The following is a 22,503-nucleotide window of genomic DNA, read 5'->3' as shown; positions in this document are numbered from 1 at the left end:
CAGCAACCTCTCTCCCATTAATTAGGTACGAAACTAGTTATACAACATGAGTAGCACTCAAGAAAATAATGTATTTCCTTTTGTACTAATTACTGATTCTACCTCCGCCTATAACCCTGGCTGAAACTTGATATGAATGAAAAACAAGTGAGAACTTAATACTCTGACAATATCTGTGAAACGGTAAGAGAAATCATATATATATATATATATAATGAACTTTTTTATTTCTTTTTTCATTCTGAACAAAAAATGTTATGTACAAAATTTTCATAGAATTAACCATAAACAAGTTATAAACGAAAACAATACTATTATTTATACAGTATTTATTCTGGCGGCTATCTTGAGATTATGACAACATACACCCCTCTGCAATGGAATCAGGCCAAACACCTGGTAGCACATGATTCTATGCTTCATTACAAATAAATCGGGAGTAGTCTCAGTATTTCTTTATTCAAAATATCACGGACTAGGAACCTATGCCCCTGCACTTTAAGTGACAAAGCGATGTTCGAAGGTGGTGGGTGAAAAGCGACAGAACTTGCTTGGTTATCTTTATATAAGCAATGGAACAAGATGATTTCGATGGCACTTGAACAGTGGTCTACATTTAAAAAATAAATAAATAAGAGATGCATTATATTGGTTATCGTAAGTGATTTAAGCATACATGGGGCAATCCAAATGAAATCGATTCATGATGGTTGCTGATAAAATGTAGTTTTCTTTTTACCTATGTTTGTACCACATTCAGGGAGTTGAAAACGGATATTCATTTTATTTTTTAACCAAGCAGGTTTTGTCGTAGTGGTCATTTTCTATAAGCGCCTGACAATTTTGATTTTTTTTAGTGCGTTCCGTTAAACGCTGTAACTTCTTAGGTTTTAAAAATAATAAATTCAAAACAAAACCATATGAAAGATAATAGAATGGATAACATTCTATGTTCTGTGCGCATTGAAACATACTTTAGAACGTCGTAAAAAGAACAGGGGCGGACTGGCAACAATAGGGCCCACCCTGCTAAACTGAAATGAGGGCCCACTGTATAAAAATGTAAAAAATGTACTTAGCATTCTTCATATCTATTACATATAAAAGTCCATCTTCGAACCCATAAATAGTATCCCATATATTCATACAAAAGCAAAACATTAATTACAAAAAATCTGAAGTAGGAACATTTTAATAGTAACTCATACAGTGTGTAATTGGCATTATCATTTTTTATTGTAAACACACACAATACCGGAATTGGTGCTTTCAGTTATTTATATAGTGCTATTACTTGTTATGTAATGAATTTAAACCATTTATTTAAACAAATGAGTGTCATGTTTTAGAAAACCCAAAATATATAAATGTGCAATAAGTAAAAACTAATCTCAAGTCAACTTTGAAAGCAGTAGAGGAGATATAGATATTTAGGAAACGTTAATTAATTTTGAGGCAATTTTTATTGCGTTTTCATGTAAAATAACATATCTGAAACTTTTTTTTTAAGTAACCAAACCTGCAACCACCCTACTTAACGAAGATCCGTATTTTGTCATAGCTGATCTGGGGCTCCACTCCCCCTTGATACGTAAAAAATACCACTTACTTCAGTCGGGAGTCTGCTCGCGAATGTGCTGCAATCTCTCTCTGTACACTCATGTCCAAAATTATTGTCGCATATCTATAACTGTGTTCTTGTAAGGACATAATTTGATAATGATTTTTCAGGGTACTTTGAATACTGATACTATGTATATAATCGGGAAATGCATATTTGCGGTAAATTTCATAAGTAAAGAATTATAAATACGAAAATTATAATGAGTAAAATAAAATGTTGCTAAATGGACAAGAAAATTTTATTTTCGTCTTATTGTTCTTATTTACTGCCTTTTGACTTGAAATTTGCCACATACTCGTCTTTGTCGATTATACATATACAAACATTATAAGAAATACCGGGTGAATTCGTTATCAAATTATATTCCTAGAACAACATATTTATAGACATGCGACAATAATTTTGGACATGAGTGTACCTGTCTTTTTGGCGAGAAGAAAATGTTGTAACCCACATACACAAACTCGTGTAAATATTGCTGTATAATCTCGAGGAAGTACGCCCCGCTCTTAGCACACAACTCCCCCCTCCAAGAGTGTCAGGTGAGACAACAGACATGGCGTCAGTGTTGAAAACTTGAAAAAGCTGTAACTTTGTGACCTCAATGCAACACAAAGAATGCGATTGGAGGTAAATTTGTGATAGATTTCGAAACGCAAGATTTTCCTTGACATAAGTAAGTCATAATATCATATCTTCATGTCGCAGAAAGATTAGATATCGTCTATCGTCTAGTGTAGTCCGCCCATTCCTCTGCTGGCCCCAATTTCTCTTTTCATATGAATACCTACTTTGCACATCACAAATAATTTTTACATTTTACTACACTTTTATTTTAAATTAACTTTAAATAACTAAAGGGAAGTTAACATTTACACGATATACACACTGATTTGACTGACAGCATAAGTGTTCAGCACTTTTAGAAGTTACACCAACGCTTACTGAGCCCAGTGCCGGCAGCTAGTGCTCTCAAACGGGTCAGATCAGGCTTCATCCGATCAGTTCTCGAGTCGAACCTCCTTGGGTCACAGGTCGGGTCAGGGCTGCTCTAGCCATGGGTCGGCTCGGGTCACGTTTCTTATGCGCCGTTTCGGCTAAATCCTTTTCGGGTTGAGAGGGTCGGGTCGAGTTGAACGTCGACCCGACCCGACTCATGACCCGAATAGGTTTTAGCCGAAACGACGCATAAGAATGAATCGACCCCTGACCCATGAAAACCTGATCTGACCCGTTTGAAAGCACTACGCGGCAGCAAACAGTTCAGTTAATTTCGTGTTCGCCTGTTAAAGTTGTGTAATTTCAAGTAAAAATAGCCATAAAAGATAAGCTACAATTGACTGAAATCATCCAAAGACGTGGTGTATACATTATAATTTATAAATACCTTAGACAGAAAAACAAAAAAAAAAAAAAAAAATACCTGGCAACTGTCCTGCAGTACTCGAATGAGTCACATCACGCTCATTTGTTTCTTGGGGCTTCACAGATTCAAATAGCCTACGTTGTTTTGGGTCAGATGCAACTTTTTGTAAATCACATCTTCGTTTGTGTTCTCGCTTTTTAGCACCACTTTTATATTTTTTTTCTTTACAGTAATCTTACAATCACTCCTACCATCCATACTGACACAACCACATCTATCTTCCACGACAAACGACACGTAACTGGTGTTCCAATAATTGAATTGCTGCTATCGGATTTGCTCTTCGATGTAATATACAAATAAAACACGAGCCGAGGGCAGCAACTTCATAGTAATTGTTTGAGGTTTGTATAAAACAATCGTTGATAGTGGCGACTAATTTCTTTTCGCTTTACCGCACTGAAAAAAAAAAAAAAAAGCCTGATCCAATTTCTTTCTTCGAAGCTTGTTCTAAGGACAATGCAGTTCAAAAGCGTTCCGGCTCCACCTCCACTTTCCACAATAACAATATCTACGAAACTATTGTTTCTTTAAAACATCGCCACTCGCCGGCTTGTAAAAGGACCGGAGTAGGCAATGGTATCCAAATCCAATAACAGCCTGAAATCTACTGTTTCTTATATTTAAAAATGTAGTAATAAACGTGCTCGTTTTTAACAGCTGCTATATCACAAACCCCGCAATGTTTTAGGGCCTGATAGCCTCATAGACGGAACCTTTTCAAGTCGATAAACGTGAAGAAGAATAAGGTCTGTTCATGAAAGTTTAACTTTGCGTCTTTTTTATGCAAAACACAAGTTTGCGGGAGTTACCCTGCCATATTATTGATGCTGGTAGGTTTAATTGAGCACATTTTTTTAAAATTGGTGGAGGGGGCCCACCTGTTTGGGGGCCCACCCTGCATTTGCAGGGTAGCAGGGTGGGCCAGTCCGCCCCTGAAAAAGAAGCTCTTGACATTGAAGTTGGAAACCTAGAAATGGTCATTTTGCAATGTACATTACAAAACGAAATAAATGAAACTCACCTTTATTTTTTTGTCTACATAGAGATTAGATAATAGACAATGTCCCAAGCATGTTTCAGATCTGAGAACCATATACTTGATTTTTTTGGAAACTTGTAAACATTGCGAATTTTTGAGAATCATGTATTTTCAAAATCAAATATCTCAGGAAGGACACAAGTGAAAATCTCAAATTTCCACAAAACAGACGATAATTGTGCAACAATAGGTGAGTAAAATTGCGTCACTGAGATTTGAGTAGTTTCTGAGTTAAGGTCTTTCTTCTCTGGGTTTTAATGTCATGAAGTACCATGAGACGTGGATTTAAATTTGGTAGCAAACGTCAAAATAACACGACAGTAATGCTAAACGGGTAAAGAATGCGTAATTTATGAATCATATCTTGTACGAGAAACGAATCGCGTCTGTTATTTCTTTTCTGCCTGTAGCGCTGCTGTTAAGACATCAGTGAGGTAAATAGTTGATTAATTTGCGTACAGAGTTTGGCACTGATATTGAAAGTACGACCTGTAGGAGTTCTGAATTCTGTGGGTGTGAGTTTCCGGAGAACTTTAGTGATTGGCACGCACACTTTGTCATTCGTAGATAGCTTAAAAGAGGTTCTTGGGCCGTGGGGGTGAAAAAAGTGATCAAAAAGATCGTTATTTTCCTGACTGATGTCTTTAATTCCCACAATCCATCATTTTCTGTCATAAATATAGGCTACGGTATCATTTGGTACAATGTTATGTTTTGGAAGCACTGAGGTACTGCAATCAGTAAATTCATCTTATTGTGAGTATTCATAACATCTGATTGTGTTTGCGTCAGAGGTACAAATCTGTGATATGATCTGGTATTGATAATTCTTTTACAAGTAGCAAATCTCGAATTTCTTGCTGTTTGCCTGCAGTTCTTCTGATGAAACGTAGATAAATTGTATACCTGAGATACTATATCAACACCAAACCTGTACCTCTGTTCAGCTCTTGAAAGCGCAATGTTCACATTACTGCAACAACTTATAACTCAGAAACTATTCAAGTCTCAGTGATGCAATTTTACTCACTTATTACTGCACAGCTATCGCCTATTTTGTGCAAATTTGGGATATTTTTTACTTGCTAGTATCTTGAAGTATAGGCAAGCTGACCAGACGTCCCGTTTTAGCCGGGACAGTCCTTATTTTCAACCGTTGTCCCGGTTTTATCTGATTCTCAAACGGGACGCCTAAATGTCCCGTTTTAAAGCAAACATGACCCAGGTGTCCCGTAATTATTATTCAAAATATAAATGGTCAATGCTAATTCTACACTCTTCCGTACCAACACTCATTGGGAAGGTTCAGCCGTGCCTAGAACTTCTGAATATTCAAATGAGAATTGAGTGTTCTGTGGTTCAAGTGGGAATTGAGTGGGAGTTCTGAGTGTTGAAGTAGTTAAAAGTATTTTTGGGTAGTACTTAAGTTAGAAACGCTGTGTTATCATTTTTAGTTCTGTATTTTGTAAATTGAAAACACTGCTGAGTCCCAAAATGCAATGTGGAATCCCCCCCTTCCCGTCGCCGATTCGTATGCGTCCCGTTTTTAAAAGTGAAAGTTCTGGTCACCTTGAGTATAGGTGGCTCTGTCAGCGGAAAACGAGTTTTACACGGGAATGACTCACCCTACAGTAGTCCGTACTCAGTCCTGTATATGTCTACCAAGTTTTATGTTGATCCTCGCGTTCGAACCGAAACATTTCTCTTGTTAGTTGGGAACGTATCAAAGAAATATGCCAGTGAGTGAGTCAGTCAGGCACGATAGAAGCGGTTTGAAGGAGCTTATATATTTCAATCGTGATTGTCCTCAACACGTAAGATTTGATACTTTAGAACAACATGTCATTATTAGTAACTGTGTGCAATTTTGCGTCGCTGATGTCATTAGTTACTCAGCAGTAATGTTTTGAAAATTACAATTACGATTTATGTATTCGTTTGCTTTAAAGCTAGCTTACAACGCGACCGGAATTATCTACGTGCGCTACTGCGCCCGCTCATATAAAGAAAGATACAAGTTCATTACTTACATACATCCATGATGTTTCAATTTATCATGTAAGTTTACCATTGTCTGATTTTACGGTCCGCAAATTCCGTTGTGCCATAGCTTTGTTATGTTTGTCCATAAATATCTTTAAGTTTATAGAACGCTAAACCTTCAAAGAATGTACTAAATTCACTTCTCAGATCTACTTTGAGGAAAATACATCTAACAAAATCAGAGGAGACAATAAATCTGGCGCTTTCTATATAGGTATATACGTCATTGCAGGTTTTGCGTCATTCTGGACACAATATTTAACTTTCTATGTTTTTCCCTTGTTTCCTTCTTTCTTAAAGCCAATAAGTTGATAAGAACTCGAGAAGGTCAGTGAAAGAGGGATATTCCGGAGCACTGGAGATCCGTAGAGAAAATCAAATTGTTCGTTACTTCTATTGAGTTACGTTTACAAACTTGATCTGATGGAACTTAGAGAACTCGGACGGTATGCTCTGTCGTGTGTCTGTGTGTGTCGGGTGTCCGTAAACATAGTAAGAGAGACACAAAAACTACCCCAACATGGTTAGATATGATCAAATGAAACACAAAGTGAAATGCATTGTCTGAGTATAGTATGTCAACGGAAAACTATTTCAGAATTGCTTTATCATATATAATCTTATTTGAATCTTCTATTATTTCACCAATAGAAACTATTAATATAAAGATATCAAACATCCATGTACGGAATTAATTTCATTTTATGTAACCTTTAATGATCTATGAAAATTGGCTTAAAATGAATATATATACCCGTTCTAAAGCATTGCACGCATCGGTGAAAATGTGTATTTTTCCTTATTTTACAGAATAAAATAAGTGTTACACAGTAATAAGTACACACATAAGCACAAGGTTTAAATTGAATCCCATTGAGGGACGTCCAGATTGTGACTATTTCACACCGTCAAGCAGCTCAATGGCTGTAGCTCTGTAACAATCCAGGGGCCGCTGTGGATCAGTGGTAGAGCGTTCACCTCTGGTGCTTGGGGCCCCGGGTTCGATCTCAGCCCCCGCCAAGTGAACTTTGTGGTGGACAAACACCGCGTGCATGGGTTTTCTCGGGGTTCTCCCGTTTCCTCCAACTTTCTTCATTCCACCATTTCATTCATTACTCATCATCACCGTCTCCTTTAGCCTAACCGGCATAACTGTGGGACGTAAAACTCAAAGATTTCATTTCATTTTTTCTGTAATGATCCATTTCCCGACATCTGGTGATATGATCTTTTTTGCTTCAGTACCCATAAGGAATCCACTCCTGAAATTTTGCCGTACCTTTTCGTTACACCCTGTATCACCGACGATGATATATATATATATATATATATATATATATATATATATATATATATATATATATATCAAAGACAAAACAGAAGAAATGTCAAAAAATATTATTATTGAGAATTATAGAAACACTTTCACATCAATTATTTCTTTAAATATTCCTGAAACTGATGTGTTGCAGATGTGATGTAGTTAAATTATGATCATTGCAGAAACTTGGCTAACCAGCCAGGGTTCGTCCCATCATGTGCCCAAAGAGCTCAGTAGACCGTAAGTGTGAAGACTCAACACCCCTTTGTAGAACACTATACCAAATGCAGTACGCTCACTGAGTTTCTCTTACGATGTGGGGACACGCGTTGTCCTGTGGGAATATAGGAACTTGAAAAGTGTTCTGATGGAATCGTTGAAAATGATTGACGATGTCACCAATGGGTGACATAGAAGCGCATTCTCCTAGATGAAGGCTAGAGGCTAGCAAGAGATATGGGTTCGATATGGCTCATTGGAAGGTATAATATTTCGAGAAAAAAGGAGGATGTATACCAGCTTCCAACAGTCGATTGTTTTCTGTTAGTGCGTTCACACCGGTGGTGACAATGGCTCTAACTGCAATAGCAGTCACCGTTCTATCTTTTAGAGTGATCCAAACAATTCTCCTGTTCATGCGTTTTCCGATGTGTTTAGGGGCACTGGAAGGTACATCTACTTTAAGAAGCCTCTGCCTCCTAACGTGCACACTGTCAACTAAATAAACTAATCGAAGCTATGACGCACGTGATCTGCAATTCTTTAGAGCGACCAATTAAGCCATTTTGAAATGTATTTGATAAAATATTGTTGGTTGAGGCAATGTCTCCCATCACTATTTTATACAGGAATCTTACAGTGCGGAGTAGTTGGCCCCAACAAACTATGACTCGAAAAACCAGTTCAAAGACATAAGTAGCTACTCTGAATCAGTAAATTTCCAAGTTTAATTTAAAACAGTAATTATCATGCAGCGTGTTGTTTCACGAGGAATATAAATCAAGCCTAAGGCTTGGATCATCGTCAACATAATCTTTCCCGCTCGAAAAGAGAGCAGAAACTCGACTTCGTATGTAGGGATTTCAAGCAGTACAGTGTTATTATAAGGAATCACGCACATGTACACCACATAATTTTCCAAGCGTTGCTTATACAAACAGAAGTTAACAAAACAAACAACTTTGAACAAATAAACTGTACCGTTTCAAGTAAACTTTAGAACTCAGTGCTTCATCATTAATATACATGCATGCATACTTAACTAAACTAACTCTATGGCCTATGGAACCCGGAGGTTCAATGCCGCATTCGCAACATCTCTTCATTGACTTCTATCCTTAGCCAATTGGATCCAGTTTCTACTTTGTATTCCTATTTCTGCGAGATCCATCTTAATATTGTCCTCCCATTTGCGCCTAGATCTTCCTAATGGTCGTTTCCCGATTTGTCTTTCAGTCGAAACTTTGAAAGCGTTTCCACTTTCTACCATCCCAGCTACATGACTTGCCAACCTAGGACTCCTAGACTTAATGACCCTCACAATCTTCCGTAAACCGTATAAATTATGTAGTTCCTCGTTATGAAGTTTTCGCCATTCCCCATTCCTGTTCCTCTTGGTTCCGAATATTCGTCTCAGGATGTAGTTCTCGATTGTTTTGAAAATAATGTAAACACCATAATATAATGCAGTTTTACTTTTTTAAATAAGATGTCGGACCACTTTTACCCTATTACAAAGGGTGTTCAGTAAGTTTTGTAGAGATAGGTACATTATGTTTATTAGTTGAAATATGATTATGAAAATTTAAGTGAAATCCTTTGATCATCTGACTTCAAAATAATAATAATTGTTCACATGTAAACCACAATGAATACTGAAGTATACATTAATAAATGACAATGGTCGTTAATGGTTTTCCTTACCAAAACCGGTGATGAATCAGCCACGCCAATTCATTGCAAGTTTCTGCCAGTTAATGGGATCACACATTGGACCGCGCCAGTCATGCTGTTTCATCTCGACAGAAAAACCTAAACTTTTCAGATCAGGCAAGCAAATCATGGCGTCATTTTTTTTTAAATCAGTGCTGTTTCATTTTCGTAGACTTCTTGGAATATGTCGCCACAACTAACAAGGAATGTTATTTTTTTAATCACTGGACAAGGTATGACGCGTCTTCCATACCAAGGCACTGAAGCTGCAAGATCAAACTCTATCATGACAGTGCCAAGCCTTATACAGCCATGATGGCACAGCAGAAAATCATTAAGGGATAGGAATTCGTCCCGCAGCCTCCTAATAATCCGAACTACGCTCCTTCAGATTTCTTCCTGTTTGGTTGTCTGAAGGCTCACCTGTGAGGAAAAACATTCAACAGTGATCCGGCCGTCATTTCTTGTGTGAAAGAACAGTGTCAAAGTCAGGCACCTGAATTTTACCGAAGTGCATTCAAGGTATGGAAAGAACGTTGAACGAGATATTCATTACTGACATAGATATTCAGTAATGTTCAGAGGAATTGAACGGACCAAGAAATGTGTTTAATTTTATTGATGCTTTTCATAATCCGCGTCTGAATATGCCTTTGTTACCTGAAATATAATAATAATCACACAGGGCAATTTGCCCTTTGAAACTACTAACGGTACAAACGGGATAATAACAAATTGTGGGCTGAATAATCTCAGTGATTGTATCTGTAATATATCAGTAATATCTTGCATCAGTACGCAGGGGTGTAGCTTACTTTCATTTTCTATTTAGAATTTAACCCATTCTGACCACATCACTAACAAAGTTATTCGTTATCTTAGACAGACAGAATTAGATTTAAAGTTCTAAAGAGAAGGAAATGTTAACGTTTTACATGACTAAATATTCTTCCCTATAGAAGTGAAATTCAAATGCGCATTTACTTTCGTGTATTCAAGCTATCATCAACTCCCGCAAGACTCTACTAAAACCGGAACTGGTTGAACCGGTTTACTAGCACTTCCGGTTCTAATATTGGCTTTCATAGGACAATAACGGTAAGTGAATTCTAGAAGAGGTTTCCTGGAATCAGTTCAGTGTGCCAAGAATAGGTTCCTTTTCCGTTAACCCTATTTTCAAATAGAGTTGATAGAAATCAACTTCTGATTTTAACGTCGATCACATTAAAAACGGTAATAAATAGCGATAATCAATTTTCTGCAATTAATTCAGCGTCTTAAGGTAACGTACCGTCACCACCTATAACAGTTTATCAGAACTGAAACTCGTTAAAATTTACTTTCGTTCTAATATTGACATCAATAGAGCAGAAATGGTAATATATAGCCTATCGAAAATACTTTTTAAAATCATTTAGCGTCCCAAAAATATGTACTATTTTTGTTCCAAGAAAAGCTATATTCAAACCGGAAGTGGAAGAAATCAACAGGTTCGGTTTTAACGTTGATCGCCATAGAATAGAAATGGTAAGGGGTTACCGACTAGCGGCATTTTGCAATCGATTTAGCACCTCAAGGCAACATGGCATTACTACTTGCAATACCGTACTCTACCAAGATCGGAAGTGATTTCAACGAAGTAGTACTTTTAATACTTATTTCCGTCTAGCAAAAACGGTAACAGATAAGAAAAACTGTTTCTTGGCATAGATTCAACGTCTCAAGATTGGTTTTGTCGCGACTATTATCTGTGTGTTCAAACCGTACGTAATGGAAACTTATGATTTCCGGGTACAGAACTGGTCGTATTATGGATAAAATAGAAATATTTATCATATGGATTTTCTTTTCATATGGATTCACTACGGCAATATATTTTCCCTCTGGTTGTATTCTTTTATTGCAATGGAAATGATAGACATCAATTACCAGTTCCTGGTTTAATGTTAAGTTCCATAGAGCCTAAGCAGTAAAAGATAGCGAGTAATAACTTTTTGATATGGATTCAGCGCAGAAATAAGTTATATCTTTGGTCTTATTTATCATCGAAACCTGTAGTTATAAATGTACTACTTCAAGTTTGAATATTAAATTTGTATAGTTAGGAAGTCTACAATAGTTTCATACTGTGAAATGAAACTTGCCAAAATCCCAGATATTGTTGTCCTCTGCAGCACGTTTTATTCTCACTTACTAGAAGTATGTACTGTCTTTGTATGTTAAAATCATATTAAACCGTGTCACTTATCCCGTGCTTATAAGATGCTTTTGTTTTTATGTAACTCATTAAGGAAAATACATTTCTGTAATAATACATAATAGCCAGCGGCACAAATCTGTCTTCAACATTAGGGGTGACGGGTAAGACTGTTCCCATAATTTTTAAAGCATTGTTCAAAATATTTATGAAGTTTAAAAACATTGCTGTGAAGCATCAGGGGAGGAGAGTTGTCCTCAACATTAGAAAGCGGGCAGATTTGAGGCTTATTCTGGGGGAACAATCAATTTCGTGTTTTCATCTTACTTTCCTTTCTGGCAATCGGGAACAAATCATCTCATTTCTTCCCTAAAAGACACATTTCAAATCGGATTATTGGAGGTACAGTCCCCAAGTTCCAAGATTGGCGGGGACATGTCCTCCTCACCCCCCGGGATTTGCGCCAGCAATAATAGCATTTATGTATAGTTTGCTCATAAGCATAACCACTTTTTTCTTGAAGAGCAAGATCTAAGAGTGACATCATTCAAGCGAACAGCAAGCCAATCTTCTTGTGCAATTTGATGACAATGGAAAGTGTCTAACCCTTTGTAACGGTAGCATTGACGGTCATTCTAATACCGTTCTGACAATTTTATTTCTGATAAGAAAAGTTGGTTTAGTCTGCAGTTCTACTGAACAAACAAACTATAAATGTAAGGTGAACTCAATTTAGCTCCTTCCTCCCCCAGAAAACTATCTCAACTCCTCTTAGTATCTTAATGTTCTGGCCGGCAAGATAGTGTAATCTAATTGGTGACGTGCAGTTTCTCATAGTGTCATTTCGCACGGTGGTCATTATCGAGCAATTTAACACGTTCCTGCTTATCGGATTAATCATTCTGAATTTTTCGTGCATTTTCACACGATCTACCTGTCAATCATCATTCATTGTTCAAACGCTTTCACTATAGGAGGAGGGAGGACAGAGAACAAGTGTCAAAAAAGAGCTAACTCAAGTTAAAATAAATATGAACAATTGCGATTAATATTAGAGGAGGAGAGCTTAGGAAATGTTTCACTTTCACAAAAACAATAATGAAAGTAACCGAAAATTAAAATTACTAAGGACAAGACAGAACAAAAGATAAGTAAACAAAAGTTATAGTAAAGGAGGAGAGAAAATAATAACATAAACAATATGAAATTAAAGTAAATAAGAAAAATAATGACAAACTATTGCAAATTGAGAACCGAATACAAAAAGAATAACAAATAAATAAGAACAGAAAAGGAACAATCAAAAATTGTAATCATTAGGAATAGAAGATAGAACAATCATAAATTAAAATAAATAAATAATAAAATAAGCAGCACATCAGAAAATTCAGTCAGGAAGTTCAAAATCTATTGTCGTCTCGTTATCGCAACGAGACGAGATACAAGCAGTGTCCCCTCTCGTGATCAACACTAAAAGTATTCGACACTACTGCTTCAAATCTCATGGTTTCACTTTCCAGTTTAATCAGGTCATGATTTCAAAACTAGTTAAAACAAGCTGAGCGAGCGAGCTATTTATCAAACTAGATTCGAGAAAATTACCTTTGACTCGACTCGAAACTTGACTTGAATTCGAGTCGAATTTTAGGTCGACTCGTGCACATCCTTAAGCTCGAGCTTCTCAAGCATATTTTTTACAGTTCTCGCCATTTCCTAGCTTCTCCACTACTAACTGCAATCTGTGGTCAAGATAGATGAACATATATTTTCTACGCTTCTTCAGATTGCAATTTTTAAGTCCTGTCTCGCAAAAGCATGAAAACTAAACGTCGCATCTGTTTTAGTACACTCACAAGCTTCCAGATACGTGGTGTATTCTTAGATATGCTGCGGTTTAACTTATTGCGGCAACCCTCCACTGGATTGTTTCTTCTTAGTCCTTCACCATTGTAGTTATATATTTATCTGAATGTTTTTGAATGTCCATCCACTGTTCAATGAAATAATCGTTTAACTCTTCTATTTTCTGCCCAGACGGACAGTCCTCCATAACGATGAACCAAGCTTCATCGATCCTGCTTGATGATATTAATGCTAAGGCACTACACATACGAACATGATGACGTACATCTTCATTGTTGAGGTATTCTTCGACGAGACCTAGAAAGCTTCCTCCAGATGCTCTGGTTAAAATGGTAATGTCAGCCAGAAACCTGTGAATTAGGAGACTAACTAACTAACTCTATGGCCAATGGAATCCAGAGGTTCAATGCCGCGTTCACAAAAGCTCTCCATTGACTTCTATCCTTAGCTAACTGCATCCAGTTTCCACTTTGTATTCCTATTTCTGCGAGATCCATCTTAATATTGTCCTGCCATCTGCGCCTAGGTCTTCCTAATGGTCGTTTTCCGATTGGTCTTCCAGTGAAGACTGAAAGCATTCCTACTTTCTTCCATCCTAGCTACATGACCTGCCCACCTGAACCTCCTAGGCTTGATGTTCCTAACAATGACCAATGAGGAAACATCACACGCAAGGCATTGATTGAATCAAACTCAAAATTCTCTTTCAACACTCGAGATTCGTTCTGGCTAGACCACATTTTAAGAAATATAAACAGTCCCTTGCATGTTCGCTTTATTTTACCTGGCATCAATGCATACCAGACTGGTGTAACCAATGTCTTCTCATAGATGGTTCCTACATCTGAATTTATGGTGTACAATTGAGAAAAAATACTTGAAGCTAGTATTGATTCAATTGTTCGTATTTATTTTAGCTTGTTTTTTTTCTATTTTTACTTAGTTGACATTTGTTCTGTCCTCCCACCCCCTATAGTAAAAGCGGTTTAAGGATGAGTCACATGATTGAAAGGTAGACCGTGTGAAAATTCACCACACCTGCAGAATGATTAATCTGATAAGGAAGGCAGTGCGAAATTGCTCGATAATGAGCACCGTGTGAAACTGCACCGTGCGAAATTGCACTTACTCAATCTAGTGATAGGGAGTGTTTTGTGAAATGTGATCATGCATGACGGGTTACGAACCGAATTCAAGTCTGAGCATGAATCGAAACACACATAAAATAGTAAATTCCGTTCTTCCTAACTTTAGCATTACTTGAAGATGCGAAGCAAAATCAATAAATTAATCGATGTTAACTTTGTATGTATTGTTTCTATTTGATTACTTTACTTGACGTTTCAATATACAGTAAAATAGGTGTATACCGAAATTTTAGGGTCTTTTGAAATTAATTTTTATAGTAATTTTTTTTTGAAACATTTAGTCAATTTTAAGTAACTCATTTATTCTTATATCCACTGTAAGATCTACATTACTTCAACATACAATTAAGCAATGAAAGCATGTAAATGTATCAGTATAAGCTGCAGTCCCTCAACATTTCTCAGTCATTGTGCAACTAACATAGTGCGTGTTTTGTCATTCTTAAGGAAAGAAGTTAATACTGAAACAAGTATATAGATAATAAAACACACCCTTTTTAATTGCAGCAAATTCCTATTATTTTATGACAAGAGAAAACCCATCTGGAGTACGACTTAGTTTCTTATTCCTTGGATTGGAAAATGTACAGTCAGCGACTAAACATTATTTCGTTTGGTAAAATTTATTTCGGGAATGGCGGTGCTATAGCTGGAACGTACAGAAGAAGAAATACACTCTTTTTAATTTACTGAGAACTCTACTCAAATTATTCTTCCATTCTGAAGTTATTAACGAAAACAATTTCATCAAGCAGAAAGAACTTTTGTCGCCGACTGTACAAAGTTAGTTTGATGAAAAACGATTAATGGATTACTTTGAAATCGTTACCTGCTCATCTGATAGCATTCATGTACGAAACATGCTACCGTATCATCTAAATCAGTAGTTTTCAAAGTGGGTCTACGACGCCTAAAAAATTGAAATGTATTGTAACAAAATGAAACTCTGACTGTTATGTGAGAAGTATTGTTTCAGTTACTAAACAGAAATCAATTGGAAATTATACCTACGTTTGTAAACTTAAATCTTTTCCTTACTTTACTAAATTTCTGCCCTGAAACCGGTCAACTGTCATATAGGACTACTTCAAGTGAGAGAAATTCCTTCTTTGTTAGGGCACTTTTCCAAAAACAATTGCACAATAACTACACGACGCCTCGAAATTTGGGTGGATTTAATCTTCAAGTGGCGGAAAGCTCACACCACTACCACCAATTCCATGTTATCTTTTTTTTAAAAAAAAAAAAGAAAGAAAGAAAGAAGTGATTGTTAGCCATTCCTATGCTTATAAATATCAAGCTTTCCCCTTATTCTGGGATAAAAAAAAACTATGAGAAACCCCTCCTAATGCAATTATGGAAAAACACAAAGAATTTCCCCACATTTGAGAACATTGTTTACCAAGTAGATTTCCTTAAAAAAAAAAAAAAAAACTTATTTTGGGCCTTGAAATTACTGTATTTTAAATTGAAATTTCGTTCACTACGAAATAATTATGTATCTTTGGCATAAATTACTTATTACATTATTATTTCTTGATCTTTCTTTTGTCAGTGGTAACTCTAATTAGTATATATTTTTTAATACTGTGTGAAATTTCAGACAGCATTGCAAGGGAGTCACAGATTACTTTCCGAATGAACAGGGGTTTCGCGTTATCGGAAAGTTTGAGAACCACTGATCTAAGTGACAGCGTATAATGGATTTCAACTACATTTATTTTTAAAAATAAAATTTAAATATAGCGAAAAGTATTCAAGAGGTATTATTCGTCATACGGAAAGTATAAAATTCGGTAAAATTGAATTAAATGTTTTAACGTACTTTAAATAGGGAAAAGTAATGGGGACTAATAGTAATTTCACAGTTCTTAATGTTTCATTATTGTGCTGTTCGTTACAGTGATAGTTTACTGTATTTATTTTCGTAAAACGTCTTAACATATTTTTTTCTTGTTGTTTAACTAATGTTTTAAACATGTATAACAATGAAGTAATTTGCATTATTTACATGACAAATTTTAATTTTACACTAATGACTAGTTAAAACAAGTAGGTCTACTGTGACTGTTACAATAGTAATTATGTACATGTCAATATTGTATTTTCTAGTAGTAAATATTCTGAATGCCATTTTTCTTTCCTTTTTTATAGGTTATCATAATGGCCCATTGGCATAAGGTGGAAGATCCTCATGTTTTCGTGGATCGGGTGACTGTATCGATCACGCAAGTACTCGCATATTCGTTCTAAAAGGAGAAAAGGCCTTAGGCCTATACACAAATACACACACACACGCACACACATACATAATATATTGGTCTTACTCTTACATACACACACTTACATACTAACATAGGCTTTGGGAAACCCCGTTCACCAAATGCCTTCCGGAAACATGGATATTTAATGTGAGAAGAAAGAACGAAAGAAAAACAAGATCGTACAAGAAAAAGAAGTGAGTGACAATTTGATTTAAATTAATACCGCGAGCTGTCGCTTTGACAATTCATATTCCTGTAGAAGCAGGTGGTGGAAAGGTTTCGTGTGGGGAAAAATAATAAAGGGGGCGAAACCAGGGGGAAAATATCTGTAATCGTTGAATGCAGACACAGTTCTCTTGGCGACCATCGCGAATGTTCAACTTTAAGATCAAAACGAAAATTCTGGCTGTGGAAATTGCTTTGTCCATCCGTGAGCGTCTAAAGACGATGCTACTGGCGCCGTCAGATATTAATTTCCTGAACGATGCCACCACGCGAATTTTCCCCGATGCTAAGTTAATGACCGATATCGGGAACAAGCTCGTCAGCTGTAATCAGAATGGCTACCCGCGGATGCAAGTGGTTGAGAAGGACGGAGCATGGTTTGCACTTAACAGTGGTTATTTGCATGTGTTTCGGGATCTCGAGAAAAGAGGTTGCTGTCAGAGGGTCAAAGTAGATGTCGTCCCACTTAGTAAGGTAAGTAGAATATATTTACGTATTAGCATTTGTTATTTCGACTTTTGTACGAAATGACATGTCGTCGCTGCGCCTCGAAGAACCGCTATGTGATATTTTTGTCGAAAATGAGATATGAGGTGCAAATAAACCTGAAATTTGTCAGGTAGCATCCCATATAATCAGAGAAGTGAATATTCAATTATTTCGCCACAACAATGAAAAATAATAGATTGAAAGTAAAGGCTTTAGGTCCTCATCATGTACGTATTGATTAATGTATACAAATCCTCTATGTGTTTATAAAGGCGCAATAGACACAAAAATAGTAATATAATATTGTTGAAGAAAGGTACAACAATGCCCATTGTATAATATACGCAGAACCAATTTTATTATATTTTTCAAGTGTTACCGTGTGTCTGGCAAAATCTTAAGAATTTGGAAAGATTTTTGCGTCTCCTGAAAAGTTGTGGTTTTAACACACAGCGATTCTTCGAGGCGCAGCGACGATGTATAGTTCTCTAAAACTGAATGTTTTATTCACTTTATTAATTTATGTGAAGATTATTTTGGTAAAAAGGAAAAGATCGATTTGTTATAGTATGGAATCCGTGTAGAGCGAGAAACTAATGAGTAACAATAATACAGGGTGGCCCTAAAGTAGGTTTACAGTCCTGTACTGATCAGTTCACTGTATATCATATTTCTTATTGTGATCCATCAGTTTCTGTAGTATTTGTTCTTAAAGCCTTTTTACTTATACCTTAAACTCGGAACAACCGAAGCAAATAAACCCATAAGCTAGAATGCTATACTTGATCAATGTAGGGGTGTATACCTACTTTTGGGCCACCCTGTATAATTCAGTTAAAATTCTTAGATTGCACAAAAAGATCGCTGAATGATGAATTTGAAAAAAAAAAAAAAAAAGAGGAGAGGGTAAGACATCTCGGAGTTACATGAACTGAAACTACGGGACTTTGGTATATCCAAGCTGAAGAGAATAGACAAAAAAAAAAAAAATGGAGTTATCGAATGTTTCGACCAATCAAGGATCGAGTTATCAAGATGGCCGGAACAAAAAAAAAATGAGGTACCGAGGTTCTGCGTTCTTCATTAAGAGACCTTACAACTTCTATAACTTGATTTTTTTTTTTAACCTCTAGAACTCGAAGTTCTGAAAGTTCCTTAAACCAAGTAAGATGACTACTAAAAATATAACATTATACAGGTATTGTTTTGGAGGGGGCTTTCATGTCTAGACATGAGTAAAACGCAGTTACAGTACACGTTAGCAACAATTACTCTGGAGGTACGCTTCGACGTAGAGATTCGCAGATAAAAGTTCGAGTTACTGAGCTTTTAAATATGATTATGAAGCTCTTAAACTTCGATTTATCGAGGTTGTAATTTCTAAACATTTGATTTCAAAAGTTTTTTTTAACATACGTCGATAATTTTAACTGGATGTTGTGAAGAGTTTAAGGAAATGTGAAAAAATCGGGTTGTCGAGGTTCAAATTGTCGAGGTTCAAATTATCGAGGTCCAACTGTATTAATATAACAAATATAAAAATGTCCAATAAATAGAGTTAGGAAACCATAATTAGGAAATTCATACATCTACTTCTAAATACGTTACCTTTAATTTCTCAACGTTTCTCTGATTAAAAACTGTAACTACTTAGAAAATACAAGTATGTATCTAGAAAATATAAGTAGCTATGTCCAATACTTTAAGAGTAAAAAATATAATCAAAATATCCATTCATTTACTTGTAGATATTTGTACCTCACAATTTCTCAAGATTCCTGTTCTTAGAAACTCAAACTAGTCACAAATTTTCTATTATATAGAAAATAGAAATACATCCAATATAACCAACAAATTCAGTCATATGTTCTAGATATTTATTCCTTATTAGTATATATTACCCGCTTTGTGGGTTGAAATAAATAATTTAAATGAACACTGATAGTGGCCATTTTCGATACTTTTTGTATCTCTTCCCCCCTCCCCCAAGTGGCGGGGCTGATTTTGGATTTAAGCCGGATCGGAAATGTCACTGTTCATCTGAATGATCCCGAAAAGTATGGATTAGACAATAATATTCGTCACTTTCGATCATTATTATATATACCTCCCCTTCCTCCGTTCTGCGGTACACGGCATCAGAACTGTCACTGTTAATCTCAGCTACTCCTAAAACTTTAAAAATTCAACACTAATATTAGTCAGTTTCGATCATTTTTAAATGTTTATCCCCCTTCCCTACGTTGTACCCTTCCCCTCCCAACTATCAGGGCTGAACTTGGATTGAAACGGCATCAGAAGTGTCACTGTTTCTCTCATAGACGCGGAAAACTATGGATTCAACAATAATATCGGTCATGTTTGATCATTTTTAAATTTATATCCCCCACCCCTCCCCTATGTTGCATCGTCAAAGTGAATAGACTAAAGTCATCCCTGCCCTTAAACATATGTATGTTGAAAATTTGATAGAGATAGGTCGTGTGTAGTGATGGGCAGTGGGAATATTCCCGGTGGGAAGGAAAATAAAAATGGGAATATTCCCGGTTTTTTCCCTGGTTTATAAATTCCCGGGAAGGAATTTATTTCCATTTCTTTACTTTATCTTCCAAATTATAAGAACCATATGACTAATTGCTTTATTTTGATTTATTGAGATTTACTTCTAGTTTTTAAATAATTTGGAGGTTAAAACAATCGTTGACTGTACTTCATGTAACTAATAATATGATCTTTTAAGTTCCATTTCCATTTGCACCAATTTACAAATGATGAAAAGGAACCAGTTTTTAAAGTAATGTAGAAATTATGTAAAATAGATATGAAATATTATTAATACACCCCGAATCACCGTTAGTAATAGAGCCGATGTGTCTCCTGTCTCTGACTGGAATTTCTTAAGAAGTACCCGGACTTCTCTTACATGTGAATTAACCCATGAATTTTCGAGAAATATGTAGGAAGAAAGGTCGTCTGTGGCAGTGTTACGTGCAAAATTATGAAGATAGGTCAGTGTCTTGGAAAGATCGTGAACATAAATATGTATGTGCAAATGTTGAAAAATTGTGAGACATGTGTCTTCTGGCAGTTACCCAACCTAATTTGTTTATAACATTTAAAAATTTATTATGTTTATAATATCAGTAGTAGAGTGAAGTTTAGAAAATCCACATATATAGATATAAATTTAAACTGTTTAGCGGTTTAAAAGTATGTGGACTTACTATACCATTTTTCACACATATTTACTTGCACAGAACATATTCTAAGTGAATATACATTTATGCGTACTTTCTAAATATAATAAAATATTAATTAAAAAACATAATACCGTTCAGAATACACATTTTAAAGACTCCTCTGGGGACAACAGTAATAATATACTGCGATATAAAAACGAATTTAACTTTGAAATCATAATATAGTAATAGAATGCAACTTTCTTTGTGATTGTACATAAATTCTCGGAAAATTATCATTTTTGGGAACCTTCCCGGGAATCTTCCCAAGGAATTCCCGAAAAATATCTTACCGGGAATTTACTCATCACTAGTCGTGTAGTTCGAGAGTGATGAAGTCACAAAGGCAGTCGTTTTTACTTTTATTTTTTTTTTACATATCTCCACCTGCCCCTCCCCTAGGTTGGCTCGTCAAAGTGAAACGATAAAAAACACCGAAGGCCAGACCCTCATCTATGTTAGAAATTTGATCAAGACCGGTCGCGTGGTTCAGGAGTTAAGTTTCATTTATTTTATACCCCTCTCCTCTCAGTTCTATCATCAAAGTGAATTGCCTAAAACCAGCGCAGCATCGAACCTCATCCATGTCACAAATTTGATCGAGATCGGTAGGGCGGTTCAGGAGATTTAGGGTCACAAACATAGTGATTTTCAATTTTATATATATAGATAATTTCTTAAGGTTTCTCTAGCTAAAAGCTGAAACTATTTATTAATAATTCACTATTATATAAATGTGTTCATAAGTTAAAAGAAAACATCAAAATATTTCTCATCCACTTTTGAACAATTCTATCTGTAATTCCTCAAAGTTTCTCACATTACGTCTTTACAAGTTTCTGTAGCATCGTGAAGTAAAGGCACAATCATTTACAGAACATAAGGTTTTGAAAGTCATACTTGCTTAATAGTGGAGAAATCCTTCCTTGCAGAGGATAGCAGATTATGAACAAAATTCACATAAGAAGAAATATTCAGTCCTGGTTTGAAGAGTATGGCAAATGAAATTTAGTATCACGTGTCCTTTACAGTATTCAGTCTTCAGTTACCGAGTCACTATGATGTATTTTGGGAAATCAATGTGTTGCATACAAAACTAACTAAATAAACAATTTATTACATTCTGGTTTCATATGCGTACATTCTTAGGCACATGTAATATTTTGAATACATCATTTGAATATATCAATTTAATATTTGTTTCACTAGACAGTTACAATAGTTTGGTCAACTTATTTCCTCTTATTTTACAGTGACATCCCGATCTTACTATTAGCACCATCTCACAAAAAAGAAATAAAAAAAAAATGGTCCGTTAAGTTGACCTAAACTTAAATTAAAATCAATCACATTTGATATACTAATACTAAACGTGGTACAACATACATTAAAAATAATTTGATACTTTACTGGTTTGCAACTATTTAAGTACCTACTACATATAGAGTGCACTTATGTCAAACGTTCATGTTCTCTTAACATTCTCAATAAAGTGACAAAATGTAAAGAACGTTAATAAATCAAACATTAATACCTAATTTTTCACATCATTTCGCATTTTAGAGTTGTGATCAATATTAAATTGTTACTCATCCGTTATTAGTAACACATTAAATTACATTATTATTTATAATTAATTGATAGTCCTTAACGAGAATTAAATAAATTAGTCTAGAAACAATAAGTTACT

The 22,503-nt window shown here is 35.6% G+C and overlaps 1 protein-coding gene across 3 annotated transcripts in view; it reads left to right on the top strand.

Annotated features, from left to right (window-relative positions):
• The window catches only part of LOC145681474 (uncharacterized), a 561,318-nt gene that overhangs the window by 208,724 nt on the left and 330,091 nt on the right, over positions 1-22,503 (top strand). For all 3 annotated transcript variants that reach the window (XM_081753115.1, XM_081753117.1, XM_081753116.1), the window contains exon 2: positions 16,751-17,559. In XM_081753115.1, the coding sequence (XP_081609241.1) occupies positions 17,200-17,559 (360 nt within the window). In that variant the 5' untranslated portion in view covers positions 16,751-17,199. The remainder of the gene's footprint in view (positions 1-16,750; positions 17,560-22,503) is intronic.

The sequence above is a fragment of the Thermobia domestica genome, chromosome 3 (genome assembly GCF_964235325.1).
Source record: "Thermobia domestica chromosome 3, izTheDome1.hap1.1, whole genome shotgun sequence".
NCBI classification, from domain to species: Eukaryota; Metazoa; Arthropoda; class Insecta; order Zygentoma; family Lepismatidae; genus Thermobia; species Thermobia domestica.
The sequence above is the reverse complement of the archived record's forward strand: the minus strand, read 5'-3'. Positions and strand labels throughout refer to the sequence as shown.